Source organism: Pseudophryne corroboree, chromosome 11 (assembly GCF_028390025.1).
Source record: "Pseudophryne corroboree isolate aPseCor3 chromosome 11, aPseCor3.hap2, whole genome shotgun sequence".
NCBI lineage: Eukaryota > Metazoa > Chordata > Amphibia > Anura > Myobatrachidae > Pseudophryne > Pseudophryne corroboree.
Window position 1 is genome coordinate 82,410,027 of NC_086454.1, and position 17,587 is coordinate 82,427,613.

At 47.6% G+C, this 17,587-nt stretch overlaps 1 protein-coding gene across 1 annotated transcript in view; it reads right to left on the bottom strand.

Moving 5' to 3' along the window:
• Positions 1-17,587, bottom strand: part of LOC134968904 (solute carrier family 13 member 1-like) — a 121,323-nt gene that overhangs the window by 63,202 nt on the left and 40,534 nt on the right. The window contains exon 4 of the mRNA XM_063944475.1: positions 12,916-13,091. Coding sequence (XP_063800545.1) covers positions 12,916-13,091 — 176 coding nt within the window. The remainder of the gene's footprint in view (positions 1-12,915; positions 13,092-17,587) is intronic.

Consider the following 17,587-nt stretch of genomic DNA (forward strand, 5'->3'; position numbering starts at 1 on the left):
TCCTAGTGGATGCTGGGGACTCCGTCAGGACCATGGGGATTATACCAAAGCTCCCAAACGGGCGGGAGAGTGCGGATGACTCTGCAGCACCGAATGAGAGAACTCCAGGTCCTCTTTAGCCAGGGTATCAAATTTGTAGAATTTTACAAACGTGTTCTCCCCCGACCACGTAGCTGCTCGGCAGAGTTGTAATGCCGAGACCCCTCGGGCAGCCGCCCAGGATGAGCCCACCTTCCTTGTGGAATGGGCCTTGACAGATTTAGGCTGTGGCAGGCCTGCCACAGAATGTGCAAGTTGAATTGTGCTACAAATCCAACGAGCAATCGTCTGCTTAGAAGCAGGAGCACCCAGCTTGTTGGGTGCATACAGTATAAACAGCGAGTCAGATTTTCTGACTCCAGCCGTCCTTGAAATATATATTTTCAATGCCCTGACAACGTCCAGCAACTTGGAATCCTCCAAATCGCTAGTAGCCGCAGGCACCACAATAGGCTGGTTCAGGTGAAACGCTGACACCACCTTAGGCAGAAAATGAGGACGCGTCCGCAGTTCTGCCCTGTCCGAATGGAAAATCAGATATGGGCTTTTATACGATAAAGCCGCCAATTCTGACACTCTCCTGGCTGAAGCCAGGGCCAGTAGAATGGTTACTTTCCATGTAAGATATTTCAAATCCGCCGATTTGAGTGGCTCAAACCAATGGGATTTGAGAAAATCCAAAACTACATTAAGGTCCCACGGAGCCACTGGGGGCACAACCGGGGGCTGTATATGTAGTACTCCTTTTACAAAAGTCTGGACTTCAGGAACTGAAGCCAATTCTTTCTGGAAGAAAATCGACAGGGCCGAAATTTGAACCTTAATGGACCCCAACTTGAGGCCCATAGACAATCCTGTTTGCAGGAAATGTAGGAATCGACCCAATTGAAATTCCTCCGTGGGGGCCTTCCTGGCCTCGCACCACGCAACATATTTTCTCCAAATGCGGTGATAATGTTGTGCAGTCACCTCCTTCCTGGCTTTAACCAGTGTAGGAATGACCTCTTCCGGAATGCCTTTTTCCCTTAGAATTCGGCGTTCAACCGCCACGCCGTCAAACGCAGCCGCGGTAAGTCTTGGAATAGACACGGTCCCTGCTGAATCAGGTCCCGTCTTAGAGGTAGAGGCCACGGATTTTCCGTGAGCATCTCCTGAAGTTCCGGGTACCAAGTTCTTCTTGGCCAATCCGGAGCCACGAGTATCGTTCTTACTCCCCTTTGCCGTATAATTCTCAGTACTTTGGGTATGAGAGGCAGAGGAGGAAACACATACACTGACTGGAACACCCACGGTGTTACCAGAGCGTCCACAGCTATTGCCTGAGGGTCTCTTGACCTGGCGCAATACCTGTCCAGTTTTTTGTTGAGGCGAGACGCCATCATATCCACCTTTGGTTTTTCCCAACGGTTCACAATCATGTGGAAGACTTCTGGATGAAGTCCCGACTCTCCCGGGTGTAGATCGTGTCTGCTGAGGAAGTCTGCTTCCCAGTTGTCCACTCCCGGAATGAACACTGCTGACAGTGCTATCACATGATCTTCCGCCCAGCGAAGAATCCTTGCAGTTTCTGCCATTGCTCTCCTGCTTCTTGTGCCGCCCTGTCTGTTTACGTGGGCGACTGCCGTGATGTTGTCCGACTGGATCAACACCGGCTGACCCTGAAGCAGGGGTTTTGCCAGGCTTAGAGCATTGTAAATCGCTCTTAGCTCCAGTATATTTATGTGAAGAGACATCTCCAGGCTTGACCATACTCCCTGGAAGTTTCTTCCCTGTGTGACCGCTCCCCAGCCTCTCAGACTGGCATCCGTGGTCACCAGGACCCAGTCCTGTATGCCGAATCTGCGGCCTTCTAACAGATGAGCACTCTGTAACCACCACAGAAGAGACACCCTTGTCCGTGGCGATAAGGTTATCCGCTGATGCATCTGCAGATGCGATCCGGACCATTTGTCCAGCAGATCCCACTGAAAAGTTTGTGCGTGGAATCTGCCGAATGGGATTGCTTCGTAAGAAGCCACCATCTTTCCCAGGACTCTTGTGCATTGATGCACAGACACTTTTCCTGGTTTTAGGAGGTTCCTGACAAGTTCGGATAACTCCTTGGCTTTCTCCTCCGGAAGAAACACCTTTTTCTGAACCGTGTCCAGAATCATTCCCAGGAACAGCAGACGTGTTGTCGGGGTCAACTGAGATTTTGGGAAATTCAGAATCCACCCGTGTTGTTGCAGCACTACTTGGGTTAGTGCTACTCCGTCCTCCAGCTGTTCTCTGGACCTTGCCCTTATCAGGAGATCGTCCAAGTAAGGGATAATTAATACGCCTCTTCTTCGCAGAAGAATCATCATTTCGGCCATTACCTTGGTAAAGACCCGAGGTGCCGTGGACAATCCAAACGGCGTCGTCTGAAACTGATAATGACAGTTTTGCACCACGAACCTGAGGTACCCTTGATGTGAAGGGCAAATTGGGACATGCAGGTAAGCATCTTTTATGTCCAGGGACACCATAAAGTCCCCTTCTTCCAGATTCGCTATCACTGCTCTGAGTGATTCCATCTTGAACTTGAATTTTTGTATGTACAGGTTCAAAGATTTCAGATTTAGAATAGGTCTTACCGAGCCGTCCGGCTTCGGTACCACAAATAGCGTGGAGTAATACCCCTTTCCCTGTTGTAGGAGGGGTACCTTGACTATCACCTGCTGAGAAAACAGCTTGTGAATGGCTTCCAATACCGTCGCCCTGTCTGAGGGAGACGTTGGCAAAGCAGACTTTAGGAACCGGCGAGTGGGAGACTTCTCGAATTCCAACCTGTAACCCTGAGATACTACCTGTAGGATCCAGGGGTCCACCTGTGAGCAAGCCCACTGCGCGCTGAAATTCTTGAGTCGACCCCCCCACCGCTCCTGAGTCCGCTTGTAAAGCCCCAGCGTCATGCTGAGGGCTTTGCAGAACCCGCGGAGGGCTTCTGTTCCTGGGAAGGAGCTGCTTGCTGCCCTCTCTTACCCTTTCCTCTGCCTCGGGGCAGATATGACTGTCCTTTTGCCCGCTTGTTCTTATAGGACCGAAAGGACTGCGGCTGAAAAGACGGTGTCTTTTTCTGTTGGGAGGGGGTCTGAGGTAAAAAGGTGGATTTCCCGGCAGTTGCCGTGGCCACCAAATCCGATAGACCGACGCCAAATAATTCCTCCCCTTTATACGGCAATACTTCCATATGCCGTTTGGAATCCGCATCACCTGACCACTGTCGTGTCCATAAACTTCTTCTGGCAGATATGGACATCGCACTTACTCTCGATGCCAGAGTGCAAATATCCCTCTGAGCATCTCGCATATAAAGAAAAGCATCCTTTAATTGCTCTAAAGTCTGTAAAATACTGTCCCTATCCAGGGTATCAATATTTTCAGTCAGGGAATCCGACCAGACCACTCCAGCACTGCACATCCAGGCTGAGGCGATGGCTGGTCGCAGTATAACACCAGTATGTGTGTATATACTTTTTAGAGTAGTTTCCAGCCTCCTATCAGCTGGATCCTTGAGGGCGGCCGTATCAGGAGACGGTAACGCCACTTGTTTTGATAAGCGTGTGAGCGCCTTATCCACCTTAGGGGGTGTTTCCCAGCGCGCCTTAACCTCTGGCGGGAAAGGGTATAATGCCAATAACTTTTAGAAATTAGCCCTTTTCTATCTGGGTTAACCCACGCTTCATCACATACATCATTCAATTCCTCTGATTCAGGAAAAACTACAGGTAGTTTTTTCACCCCCCACATAATACCCCTTTTTGTGGTACTTGTAGTATCAGAGATATGCAAAGTCTCCTTCATTGCCGTGATCATATAACGTGTGGCCCTACTGGAAAATACGTTTGTTTCTTCACCGTCGACACTAGATTCAGTGTCCGTGTCTGGGTCTGTATCGACCGACTGAGGTAAAGGGCGTTTTACAGCCCCTGACGGTGTCTGAGACGCCTGGGCAGGTACCAACTGGTTTGACGGCCGTCTCATGTCGTCAACTGATTTTTGTAATGTGCTGACATTATCACGTAATTCCATAAACAAAGCCATCCATTCCGGTGTCGACTCCCTAGGGGGTGACATCACCATTACCGGCAATTGCTCTGCCTCCACACCAACATCGTCCTCATACATGTCGACACACACGTACCGACACACAGCAGACACACAGGGAATGCTCTATTGAAGACAGGACCCCACTAGCCCTTTGGGGAGACAGAGGGAGAGTTTGCCAGCACACACCCAAGCGCTATAATATATATGGGAACAACCCTATATAAGTGTTGTATCCTTATAGCAGCTTAAATATATTAATATCGCCAAAAAAAGTGCCCCCCCTCTCTGTTTTACCCTGTTTCTGTAGTGCAGTGCAGGGGAGAGTCCTGGGAGCCTTCCTCACAGCGGAGCTGAGCAGGAAAATGGCGCTGTGTGCTGAGGAGAATAAGCTCTTCTCCGGAATCTGTGAGATCTGGCAGGGGTTAAATACATCCATATAGCCTCAAAGGGCTATATGTGATGTATTTTTAGCCATAAAAAGGTATTATACATTGCTGCCAAGGGCGCCCCCCCAACGCCCTGCACCCTCCGTGACCGCTGTGTGAAGTGTGCTGACAACAATGGCGCACAGCTGCAGTGCTGTGCGCTACCTCAGGAAGACTGAAAAGTCTTCTGCCGCCTGCTTCTGGACCTCTTCCATCTTCGGCATCTGTAAGGGGGGTCGGCGGCGCGGCTCCGGGACGAACCCCAGGGTGAGACCTGTGTTCCGACTCCCTCTGGAGCTAATGGTGTCCAGTAGCCTAAGAAGCCAATCCATCCTGCACGCAGGTGAGTTCACTTCTCTCCCCTAAGTCCCTCGATGCAGTGAGCCTGTTGCCAGCAGGACTCACTGAAAATAAAAAACCTAAAAAACTTTTTCTAAGCAGCTCTTTAGGAGAGCCACCTAGATTGCACCCTGCTCGGACGGGCACAAAAACCTAACTGAGGCTTGGAGGAGGGTCATAGGGGGAGGAGCCAGTGCACACCACCTGATCCTAAAGCTTTATTTTTGTGCCCTGTCTCCTGCGGAGCCGCTAATCCCCATGGTCCTGACTAGGACGTTAGAGAAAACTATATACAAGTATTGCAGAAGTCCGCACTTGGGACGGGTTCCCAGCATCCACTACGGACTACGAGAAATAGAATTACCGGTGAGTAAATTCTTATTTTCTCTGACGTCCTAGTGGATGCTGGGTACTCCGTAAGGACCATGGGGATTATACCAAAGCTCCCAAACGGGCGGGAGAGTGCGGATGACTCTGCAGCACCGAATGAGCAAACTCAAGGTCCTCCTCAGCCAGGGTATCAAACTTGTAGAATTTTGCAAACGTGTTTGATCCCAACCAGGTAGCAGCTCGGCAAAGTTGTAAAGCCGAGACCCCTCGGGTAGCCGCCCAAGAAGAGCCCACCTTCCTCGTGGAATGGGCTTTTACTGATTTAGGATGCGGCAGTCCAGCCGCAGAATGTGCTACAGATCCAGCGAGCAATAGTCTGCTTAGAAGCAGGAGCACCCAGCTTGTTGGGTGCATGCAGGATAAACAGCGAGTCAGTTTTTCTGACTCTAGCCGTCCTGGAAACATAGATTTTCAGGGCCCTGACTACGTCCAGCAACTTGGAAGCCTCCAAGTCCCAAGTAGCCGCAGGCACCACAATAGGTTGGTTCAAATGAAACGCTGATACCACCTTAGGGAGAAATTGGGGACGAGTCCTCAATTCTGCCCTGTCCATATGGAAGATCAGATAGGGGCTTTTACATGACAAAGCCGCCAATTCTGACACACGCCTAGCCGAAGCCAAAAGCATGACCACTTTCCACGTGAGATACTTCAACTCCACGGTCTGAAGTGGCTCAAACCAATGTGATTTTAGGAAATCCAACACAACGTTGAGATCCCAAGGTGCCACTGGAGGCACAAAAGGGGGCTGAATATGCAGCACTCTCTTAACAAACGTCTGAACTTCAGGCAGTGAAGCCAGTTCTTTTTGAAAGAAGATAGACAGGGCCGAAATCTGGACTTTTATGGATCCCAATTTTAGGCCCATAGTCACTCCTGACTGTAGGAAGTGCAGAAATCGACCCAGCTGAAATTCCTCTGTTGGGGCCTTCATAGCCTCACACCAAGCAACATATTTTCGCCATATGCGGTGATAATGTTTTGCTGTCACATCCTTCCTAGCTTTTATCAGCGTAGGAATGACTTCAACCGGAATGCCCTTTTCCATCAGGATCCGGCGTTCAACCGCCATGCCGTCAAACGCAGCCGCGGTAAGTCTTGGAACAGACAGGGCCCCTGCTGCAGCAGGTCCTGTCAGAGCGGCAGAGGCCAAGGGTCCTCTGAGATCATTTCTTGTAGTTCCGGGTACCAAGCTCTCTTGGCCAATCCGGAACGATGAGTATAGTTCTTACTCCTCTCTTTCTTATTATCCTCAGTACCTTTGGTATGAGAGGAAGAGGAGGGAACACATAAACCAATTGGTACACCCACGGTGTCACTAGAGCATCCACAGCTATCGCCTGAGGGTCCCTTGACCTGGCGCAATATCAACCGATGCATCTGAAGATGCGATACGGACCACTTGTCTAACAGATCCCACTGAAAGATCCTTGCATGGAACCTGCCGAAGGGAATTGCTTCGTAAGAAGCTACCATCTTTCCCAGGACTCGCGTGCAGTGATGCACCGACACCTGTTTTGGTTTCAGGAGGTCTCTGACCAGAGATGACAACTCCTTGGCCTTCTCCTCCGGGAGAAACACCTTCTTCTGTTCTGTGTCCAGAATCATACCCAAGAACAGCAGACGCGTCGTAGGAACCAGCTGCGACTTTGGGATATTCAGAATCCAGCCGTGCTGTTGTAGCACTTCCTGAGATAGTGCTACTCCGACCAACAACTGCTCCATGGACCTCGCCTTTATAAGGAGATCGTCCAAGTACGGGATAATTATAACTCCCTTCTTTCGAAGGAGTATCATCATTTCGGCCATTACCTTGGTAAATACCCTCGGTGCCGTGGACAGACCAAACGGCAACGTCTGGAATTGGTAATGGCAGTCCTGTACCACAAATCGGAGGTACTCCTGGTGAGGTGGGTAAATGGGGACATGTAGGTAAGCATCCTTGATGTCCAGTGATAACATATAATCCCCCTCTTCCAGGCTTGCAATAACCGCCCTGAGCGATTCCATTGTGAACTTGAACTTCCTTATATAAGTGTTCAAGGATTTCAAATTTAGAATGGGTCTCACCGAACCGTCTGGTTTTCGGTACCACAAACATTGTGGAATAGTAACCCCGTCCCTGTTGAAGGAGGGGAACTTTGATTATCACCTGCTGGAGGTACAGCTTGTGAATTGCCGCCAGTACTACCTCCCTTTCCTTGGGAGTAGCTGGCAAGGCTGATTTGAGGTAACGGCGAGGGGGAGACGTCTCGAACTCCAGCTTGCATCCCTGAGATACCACTTGTAGAACCCAGAGATCCACCTGTGAGCGAACCCACTGGTCGCTGAAGTTCCGGAGACGGGCCCCCACCGCACCTGGCTCCACCTGTGGAGCCCCAGCGTCATGCGGTGGACTTAGTGGAAGCAGGGGAGGATTTTTGTTCCTGGGAACTGGCTGTCTGGTGCAGCTTTTTCCCTCTACCCCTGCCTCTGGGCAGAAAGGACGCGCCTCTGACCCGCTTGCCTTTCTGAGGCCGAAAGGACTGTACTTGATAATATGGTGCTTTCTTAGGCTGTGAGGGAACCTGAGGTAAAAAAGTCGACTTCCCAGCTGTTGCTGTGGATACGAGGTCCGAGAGACCGTCCCCAAACAATTGCTCACCCTTATAAGGCAAAACCTCCATGTGCCTTTTAGAATCAGCATCACCTGTCCACTGCCGAGTCCATAATACTCTCCTGGCAGAAATGGACATTGCATTAACTCTAGATGCCAGCCGGCAAATGTCCCTCTGTGCATCCCTCATATATAAAAGACTACGTCTTTAATATGCTCTATGGTTAGCAAAATAGTGTCCCTGTCAAGGGAATCAATGTTATCTGACAGGGAATCAGACCATGCTGCTGCAGCACTACACATCCATGCTAAAGCAATAGCAGGTCTCAGTATAGTACCTGAGTGTGTATACACAGACTTCAGGATAGCCTCCTGCTTTCTATCTGCAGGCTCCTTTAAGGCGGCCGTATCCTGAGACGGCAGTGCCACCTTTTTTAATAAGCGTGTGAGCGCCTTGTCCACCCTAGGGGATGTCTCCCAGCGTAACCTATCCGTTGGTGGGAAAGGGTAAGCCATTAGTAACCGCTTAGAAATTACTAGTTTCTTATCTGGGGAACCCCACGCTTCTTCACACAATTCATTTAACTCATCAGATGGGGGAAAAGTCACTGGCTGCTTTTTCTCCCCAAACATAATACCCTTTTTTGTGGTAACCGGGTTAATGTCAGAAATGTGCAACACATTTTTCATTGCCGTAATCATGCATCGGATGGCCCTTGTGGATTGTACATTTGTCTCATCCTCGTCGACACTGGAATCAGACTCCGTGTCGACATCTGTGTCTGCCATCTGAGGTAGCGGGCGTTTTTGAGCCCCTGATGGCCTCTGAGATGCCTGGGCAGGCGCGGGCTGAGATGCCTGCTGTCCCAAAGCTGCGTCATCGAACCTTTTATGCAAGGAGTTGACACTGTCGGTTAATACCTTCCACATATCCATCCACTCTGGTGTCGGCCCCGCAGGGGGCGACATCACACTTATCGGCACCTGCTCCGCCTCCACGTAAGCGTCCTCATCAAACATGTCGACACAGCCGTACCGACACACCGCACACACACACAGGGAATGCTCTGACTGAGGACAGGACCCCACAAAGTCCTTTGGGGAGACAGAGAGAGAGTATGCCAGCACCCACCAGAGCGCTACATAACAGAGGGATTTACACTAGTACAAAGTGAATTTTCCCCCCAATAGCTGCTTATTATCACAATTGCGCCTAAATTTATGTGCCCCCCCCCTCTCTTTTTTACCCTTTCCGTAGTGTATACTGCAGGGGAGAGCCTGGGGAGCGTCCTTCCAGCGGAGCTGTGAAGAGAAAATGGCGCTGGCTGTGCTGAGGAAGATAGCCCCGCCCCTTCAGCGGCGGGCTTCTCCCGCTTTTTTAATAATATTTATGGCGGGGGATTAGGCACATATACAGTTTAGAACTGTATTATGTGCATTTTGCCAAGTAAGGTATACAAATTGCAGCCCAGGGCGCCCCCCCCCCCAGCGCCCTGCACCCACCAGTGACCGGAGCGTGTGGTGTGCTGTGGGAGCAATGGCGCACAGCTGCAGTGCTGTGCGCTACCTTATTGAAGACCGGAGTCTTCAGCCGCCGATTTTCTCTGGAATCTTCCGTCTTCTGGCTCTGCAAGGGGGACGGCGGCGCGGCTCCGGGAACGGACGATCGAGGTCGGGCCCTGTGTTCGATCCCTCTGGAGCTAATGGTGTCCAGTAGCCTTAGAAGCACAAACTAGCTGCAAGCAGGTAGGTTTGCTTCTCTCCCCTAAGTCCCACGTAGCAGTGAGTCTGTTGCCAGCAGATCTCACTGAAAATAAAAAACCTAACAAATACTTTCTTTTTTAGTGAGCTCAGGAGAGCCCACTAAGTGCATCCAGCTCTGGCCGGGCACAGATTCTAACTGAGGTCTGGAGGAGGGGCATAGAGGGAGGAGCCAGTGCACACCAGATATAGTACCTAATCTTTCTTTAAAGAGTGCCCAGTCTCCTGCAGAGCCCGTCTATTCCCCATGGTCCTTACGGAGTACCCAGCATCCACTAGGACGTCAGAGAAAGTATGCCTTTTTGCAGAGGACATAAAAAGTTATGCAAAAGGGTAGACACATTGTGAGGGGTAAAACAAATGATTGATGATCAAATGATAGACTAGACAAATGGGTCAGGAACATGGCAACTACAGGTAATGCCAAAAAATGTAAAATCGTGCACTTGGGTCTCAAAAATCCAAAAGGCTAAATATAGTATTAATGGCACTATACTGGAAACTACTAAGGGGGAATGGAATCTAGGAGTTACTATTTCAGGTAACTTAAAGGCAGGTAAGCAATGTAGCAAAGCAGTGAGGAAGGCAAGTCAGATGCTTGGTTGCATAGGGAGAGGAATCAGAAGCAAAAAGAAGTGATAATGCCACTGTATAGGTCATTGGTAGGACCCCATAGGGAATACTGTTTTCAGTTCTGGAGGCCATATCTCCAAAATGATATAAATACATTAGGGACTGTACAAAGGGCAACTAAAATGGTGCATGACCTACATCACAAAACTTACCTGGAAAGACTAAAAAAAAGATCTTAACATGTATAGTTTGGAGCAGAGAAGGGAAAGGGGGGGCATGAAACTTTTAAATATATCAAGGGTTTTAACAAGGTCCAATTTGAGGAAAAATTACTTCACAGAAAGGGTAGTGGACAAGTGGATCAGCCTCCCATCAGAGATAGTAGAGGCTAATACAGTAGAGCAACTTAAACATGCTTGGGATAGACATAAGGATATATTTACAAAGATCTAAGGATCAAATAGATTTGAGGTTACCTAAAGGTTAAAAAAAAAAAAATCTGCCGTCACAGTCTATGTAACCAAAGTCAATGATGGATGTTTTTTTAGATTACGTCTGTACAATGGGACTGATTTTGAACTGTTGTCAAAGGAAACAAAAGCAAGAGACGTTGCAGCAGACCAAACCATGTTGCAATGTAAGGGATGTAAATACTTTTTTCTTCTTTTTTTTTTTTCCATGAAAGGTAAATACTGGCTGCTTTTGCATATAGCCCTTTATTTTTACACTGCAATTAAAAGTCTGGGCACACCTCTCTCAGATCTAAATCCCACTGCACATTTCACATCTGCCCCACCTGCAGTGTAACATGGTTTTACTAAGATACACAGTTAACTGCACTGTTTCGCTTTGTATCAGGACTAGGGGGATAAATATTAGGGGCCAGCACCATTTGTCAAGTTTCGGGGAGACAATCATTCTGTATGTGTGTATGATAGCCATGAAGAAGGTGCTTCTCATACAATGATCATGTGATTTTATTGGGTTCGGTATGTATTACCGGCGGACGGGATGGCAGCTGTCCATATCCTGACAGTGGAATCCCGCCCGTCAGAATGCCGGCAGCGGAGCAAGCACCGAGAGTCCCCTTGCGCTCGCCACAGGATCTATTCCCATTGTATGGGTGTCATGGACACCCACGAGTGGGAATAGCCCTAATGCGCCGGGATTCCGGCTGGCGGGATTACGGCGTTTGTATCCTGAACGCTGGGTTACCGGCCGCCGGCAAATTGACTCCATCCCAATTTTATCATGCATTGTTTTGGTGGGTTTTTTTGTACACTTTTGTTATTCCGCTCTTACTTTGGGAGATCCTTTAGAGCAGTGGTTCCCAACCGCGGTCCTCAAGGACCCCCAACAGTTCACGTTTTTCAGGTCTTCTCACAGGATCGCATGTGAAGTAATCTGCTCCACCTGTGGATCTTTTAAAATGTGTCAGTAAGTAATGAATCCACCTCTGGGTAACCTGGAAAACATGACCTGTTGGGGGGTTCTTGAGGACAGAGTATGGGAACCACTGAAAGTGAATAGTCACGATGGATCTTCTGTGCACCCTAAAGGGGGGTACTCACGGAGCGATCGCTGCTTAAAACCTAAGCAATCTGACTAGATGATCTCTCCGTGTGTACCCCCTACAGCGATAGCGATGCGCAGCCCCGCGCATCGCTATCGCTGGTGCTAGATTGGCCTGCATTCAGGCCAATCTAGCGGGTCGCTCACTTCACCCGCTGGGTGAAGTGAGCGGCCCCCCCGTCTCCCCCCGCACGCTCAGCAAAAATCACGCTGTGCTGAGCGGCGGAGAGATGTGTGCTGAGCGGTTCGGTCAGCACACATCTCTCTCACATCGGCCAGTGAGTATTAGCCTTAACAAAATTAGGTCAAGTTTTCTGTAACCTAATAGTAGCTTACATGTTCTCTGATTAGATCTTCACTTCACTGGAACCTGTCTGAAACTTCTATAGGACGCTGCCTCTCTGCATATCTCTGGGAATCCCACTGATATAGTGATCTCACACTGGGATTCCTAACATCACTGCTCTGTCTGCATCCAGGTCACAGTGAGCGTGGTGTTGAAATGACTGAGAGGACCCATGTCACTTATGCCTTGACACAACTTAAATCTCAGTCCCCTCCATGAAAGGCAAAACACTATCTGCCCAAACAGATGGCAGATGGTAACATTCTCCTGAGGATATCAATCAACTGTGTAAATCCCGCATCGCACAGTCATTAATAAGAACACACAGAGCCGGCCTTAGTTATAGGCAAACTAGGCAAATGCCTAGGGCATTTGGTATGCTTAGGGGCACCAGCAGCTTCTGCTGATTAAAATGATATGCGGCATGCCTATATTCTGTGTGTTACTGCATACGAAATGCTACGTTACAGTGTATTCCTGGAAATCACTGTAATGTATGCAGATACAGCCGCATTCGCACACAGAATATAGGCATGCTGCAAATCATTTTAATCAGCAGAAGCTGCTTGTGCATCCTAGACACATAGTATGCAAATAATATGATGCATTGTCATAAACAAAAGGCGCCCGACGTTAGCAGAGCTGCCAGCTGACTCATGCCAGGCATCTCCTGCAGAACTAGTGGCGGTGCTAGGGGGCACCAGCCAAAATCTTGCCTAGGGCATCATATTGGTTAGGGCCAGCTCTGAGAACACACTTAGTAAGACAATTAGCTGTAGCCATAAACCAGTCATTCTATATACCTTCATTGTTTGGCGGGGGGCTCGGCTTGGTGTTGGTTAAGGCCCTCTCCTCGGGTGTAGCGCTATTTAGTTGGCACAGCACGGCATCCACAATTGGCATCACCATAGCGGCTGTAGATGTATTGCTTAGCCACATGGATAACAAGGAGGTGCAGCTCATAAATCCCAGTAAGAGCCTGTGACGCACAAAGAGGAGCATCAGCATTAACAGCACATTGGGGCAGATGTAGGAAGCCTGGAGACGGCATAGGGAAGTGATAAACCAGTGATAAGTGCAAGGTGATAAACACACCAGCCAATCAGCTCCTGTTAATTTACATATCGAAGCTGATTGGCTGGTGCGTCTATCACCTTGCACTTATCACTTCCAGGTTAATACAAATCAGTACTGTACATCAGATACAACTTCCTGCTGAGACAGTGGAGAACAGCCCTAGAGCGGAAAAATGTTATATGCACAAAAGTTGCTCTCCTGCAGAACAGTTATACAGCAAATGTGAATAATTCAGAGCTTTCACCTAGAACCATTGTCAGCAATAAGAATACAATTAGTATGCAAATCTGTAACTCTCATTCTCTGTAGTTTCAAGTTAATAGACATTTCACCCTCACTTGAACACAAGATCAATAAGAAAAATACTTGTATGATGCATTTCCTTTTCGATGCTGACCCACACAGCAGAAACCAGTCTGGTGCATGTCATCAGTTCCCAATAAGGTTTGTATAATCCCCACACTGTGTAATGCGACACTGGTCTGACTGACGGTCTTGTTCACAGTAAATCACTTTTTCCTGGTTTCACCCACGTGAGCGCCTTTGCGCACAGGTCTGCAGTACTGGCCATATGGATCTACAATTAGGGATTCACAGCCACAAACCTAACTGTAAGGTTTCTGCAAGCTTCTACTAATCGTCTCTATTGAGAAGTCACAGAGTGCATTTAAGGAAAATTCTTCATATCATCATATTACAGTCGGGTGTAGTAAGGCTGACCGGCGGTCGGTCAGCTTACCGACGCCGGGATCCCGGCGGGGAGGGGCGAGTGCAGCAAGCCCCTTGCGGGCACGCTGCGGGCTCGGTGGCGACCTGCGGTCGCCACGGGTTCTATTCCCACTCTATGGGTGTCGTGGACACCCACGAGTGGAAATAGTCCCTGTTGGTCGGCATGCCGACCATCGGGATACTGAGCCGGCGGGATGGTGGAGGAGGTCATGTGAATACCACCCTTACAGTCTGTACAGTGCTGTGCTGCTCTGTAAGAATCTATACTTTCCCTCAAGTTGTGCGGATAAAAACAGTATCCGGTCTCTAGGTTGACCACACTGAGGTCAACAGTCATTAGGTCGACCACTATTGGTCGACATGCATTAGGTCAACAGGGTTTCTGGGCCGACATGAGTTTTTAACAATTTTTTCATTTTTTTGAACTTTTTCGTACTTGGCGACCTACGATTGGGAATAGCAACCTGTGTCGAGCACAGCGGTAGCGGAGCGAGGTACCTTGCCCGAAGTATGGCGAGCTGGTGCACTAATTAGGGTTCCCCGTCACTCTATGAAAAAAACGACACACAAAAAATGGGGGGGGGGGGGGGGAACACCTCACGTCGACATAGATCGACATGACAATATGTCAACATGAGTTTTTCACAATTTTTTTTTCTTTTGTTGAACTTTTTCATATTTTATGATCCACGTGGACTACAATTGGCGAGGGGACACAGTGCACTAATTGGGGTTCCCCCGTCACTCTACGAAGAGAATGACACCATTTTTTTTTTGTTAACGTCACGTCGACCTTATGCTTGTGACGACTTAGTTACTGTCGACCAATAGTGGTCGACTTAGACACTGTCGACCTAAGTATGGTCGACCCTATGAACCACACCCAATAAAAACACCTACGTACCCAGGTTCACAGTGCACAGCACAGATACTTGATACATTTTAGATTTTATTTTCTAAACCTAAAAAAAGTGTATACTATTGGTCTAAAGATAAAATAAGCACATCCAAGTTTGCTATGTAAACGGGGTAAAAAGCTTGAACAAAGGCAAATTACATATATCGCAAAAATTGTCTAAAAAAAATGGTCTTAAAAAAAAAAAGTTATTTAGCGTAAAACGTTTAATATATATAGATTTTATTTTTTTTGTGAAAAAAATATGCCTAGATTGTCTAGCACCCCCATCCCCCAGTGCCCATAGGTCACCACTGTAATATTACCTCTGCTGCCCCAGTAGCAACAGATACGCCAGTGACAATATATGTCACAGCAATATTGCCCCACGCTCCCCATTGATAATATAATACAGTCCTCTGCAACTCCATCTAGACATAGGCCCGTTTGAAGAACAGCAAAAAATTGACCCTGGTGGCAAATACTTTCTTTGTGACACTGACCCCCACCCAGTGGCCAGATATTGCCCTCAGTGGCCAAGGAGGTCCCCCTCCCTTGATATTAATTCTCTCTCCCACATGCAGAGCACAGCGGAGCAGGTCACAGGGGGGACTAATGTCATTCCTGCTGAACTCTGCACTCTGAGTGCAGAGATCAGCAATAATGCTCAGTGCAGGACTACACTTCAATGTAACAATGTCTGGCTCGTGCGCTGCAGAATGCTGTACACTCTGGTGCACAAATTCGGCAGTGATGTCATGTACCAGGGACAAAGGCAGGATTTATAGAGGGGGGTTTCAAATAATAATAATAATAATAATAATGAATAATACTTTTATTTATATAGCGCTTTTTCTCCAATAGGACTCAAGGCGCTTGCGGGTATGGTATGTTAGATAGACTAGACTTGGGTCGACCACTATTGGTCGACAGTTAGTAGGGCAACATGGTTTCTAGGTCGACATGTACTAGGTCGACATGAAAAAAGGTCGCCATGAGTTTTTTTTTTTTTTATTGGTGTCGTTTTCTTCGTAGAGTGATGGGTAATCCCAATTAGTCCACCGCGTCCCCTCGCATGTCACACTTCGCTCGCCATGCTTCGGGCAAGGTGCCTTGCTCCGCTACTGCTGCGCTCGGCACGTTACCAGTTCCAATTGAAGCCCACTTGGATTGTAAAGTAGAAAAAAGTTCAAAAAATGAAATAAAAAAATAAATAAAAAAAACCCTCATGTCGACCTTTTGTCATGTCAACCTAGAAACCATGTTGACCTACTTTCTGTCGACCAATAGTGGTCAACCTAGACATTGTCAACCTAAGTCTTGTCGACCTAGAGACCGGATCCCTCAAATGCAATCCACAATCTCACACTCTGTGGAACACTGGAGCAAGTGCGGGAGACTGGGGGAGCAGTAGAAGAAACTAGTGCTGACCCTGGACACTAATGTACACATTGGTCTATTTATACACTGGATACTGTATGGAATTCAGTATTACTGTAATATTTAACACTAAAGATAGTTTATAGTATAGGCTGTATTAAACATTTAATTTAAATAAAATAAGCTGGCAGAAAAAGGTTAAACATCTCATAATAAATAAACAAACAAACAAACAAACAAACAAACATAATAGAACCAATAGGAGGCAGAACTGCACTTTCTAAGCACACATTCTCCCACCTCATGGTAAGGCTCTTGTCTCTTCTTCCTGGCAGCTACTTTCTGGACCAGTGCACTGATTTAGGGCTCAGACACACAAACACACAGCAAACTTGGTAGTAGAAGCTGCTACCACTGGGCATGTGATGGCAGCTCTAGTAATCGTATTATATACGATTGCTATTGTCATAATCTGAGCCGCTGGCCAAGAGGATGGGTGTTTCCAGGCAACTGGACCACCCCCTTTCCCCCCCACCCCCCTCCCCCGCGTTTTCCTATGAAGTACTATGTTACTACCAGGAGGAAAGATGAGAAGGAGGAGATCAGTTCTGTACATGTGCAGAATGGATCTCCTCTACAATCACCGGGAGATGGAGCAGCAAACATGGTAGCATGAGATTCAACAGCCTCAGAAAAAGCCAGAGCTGAATGCAGTCACATCCCAAGTGGTTAACAAGCAAACAAATATAAATCTCACCATTAAGAAAACACTCTAAAACACAACAAACAAACTCTTATAACTCAAAGTAATAGACACTTTTGGATACATTTCAAGTTCTACAGTCTATGGAAAGGAGTAAAACAAAATAAATTGACACTACAACAATCAATTCCTACAACAAACAAGTATAAATTAACTTAAGTTTAATAAACACAGACTTAACAAAGAACATGCATATCTCCTGGGAATGCAGAATTTCAAATATAAAAATCTTGTATGATTCATGCACCAATAAGCACAAAGACAACTAAAATAAAATAAGCCTGTAAACACTTACAATGACTAAACTGTCAGGTTGACACAAATCCATGTTTTCAAATGTTCCAAGAAACAATATGTTTGCACAGTGAGTGTGCTCAGGGATATAAAGCAGCCCACTTTAGTTCTCTACACAATAGATGTAAAAAGATTTGAGAATAAACTCTCTGTGGGTACTGGAAAAATGAGTCCAGCAATAGAGTAAGATAGAGACCTGTGAGCAACATACATATTCCTGTGGGATAATTGATGCGGCGCACTCCTGACTGGCATCCAGTCATGTATTAATGAATTGTATTAGAAATTAACTATTCAAAAGTCAATTCAGTAAGTTCCGGCTTGTGTGTCCTCCAGT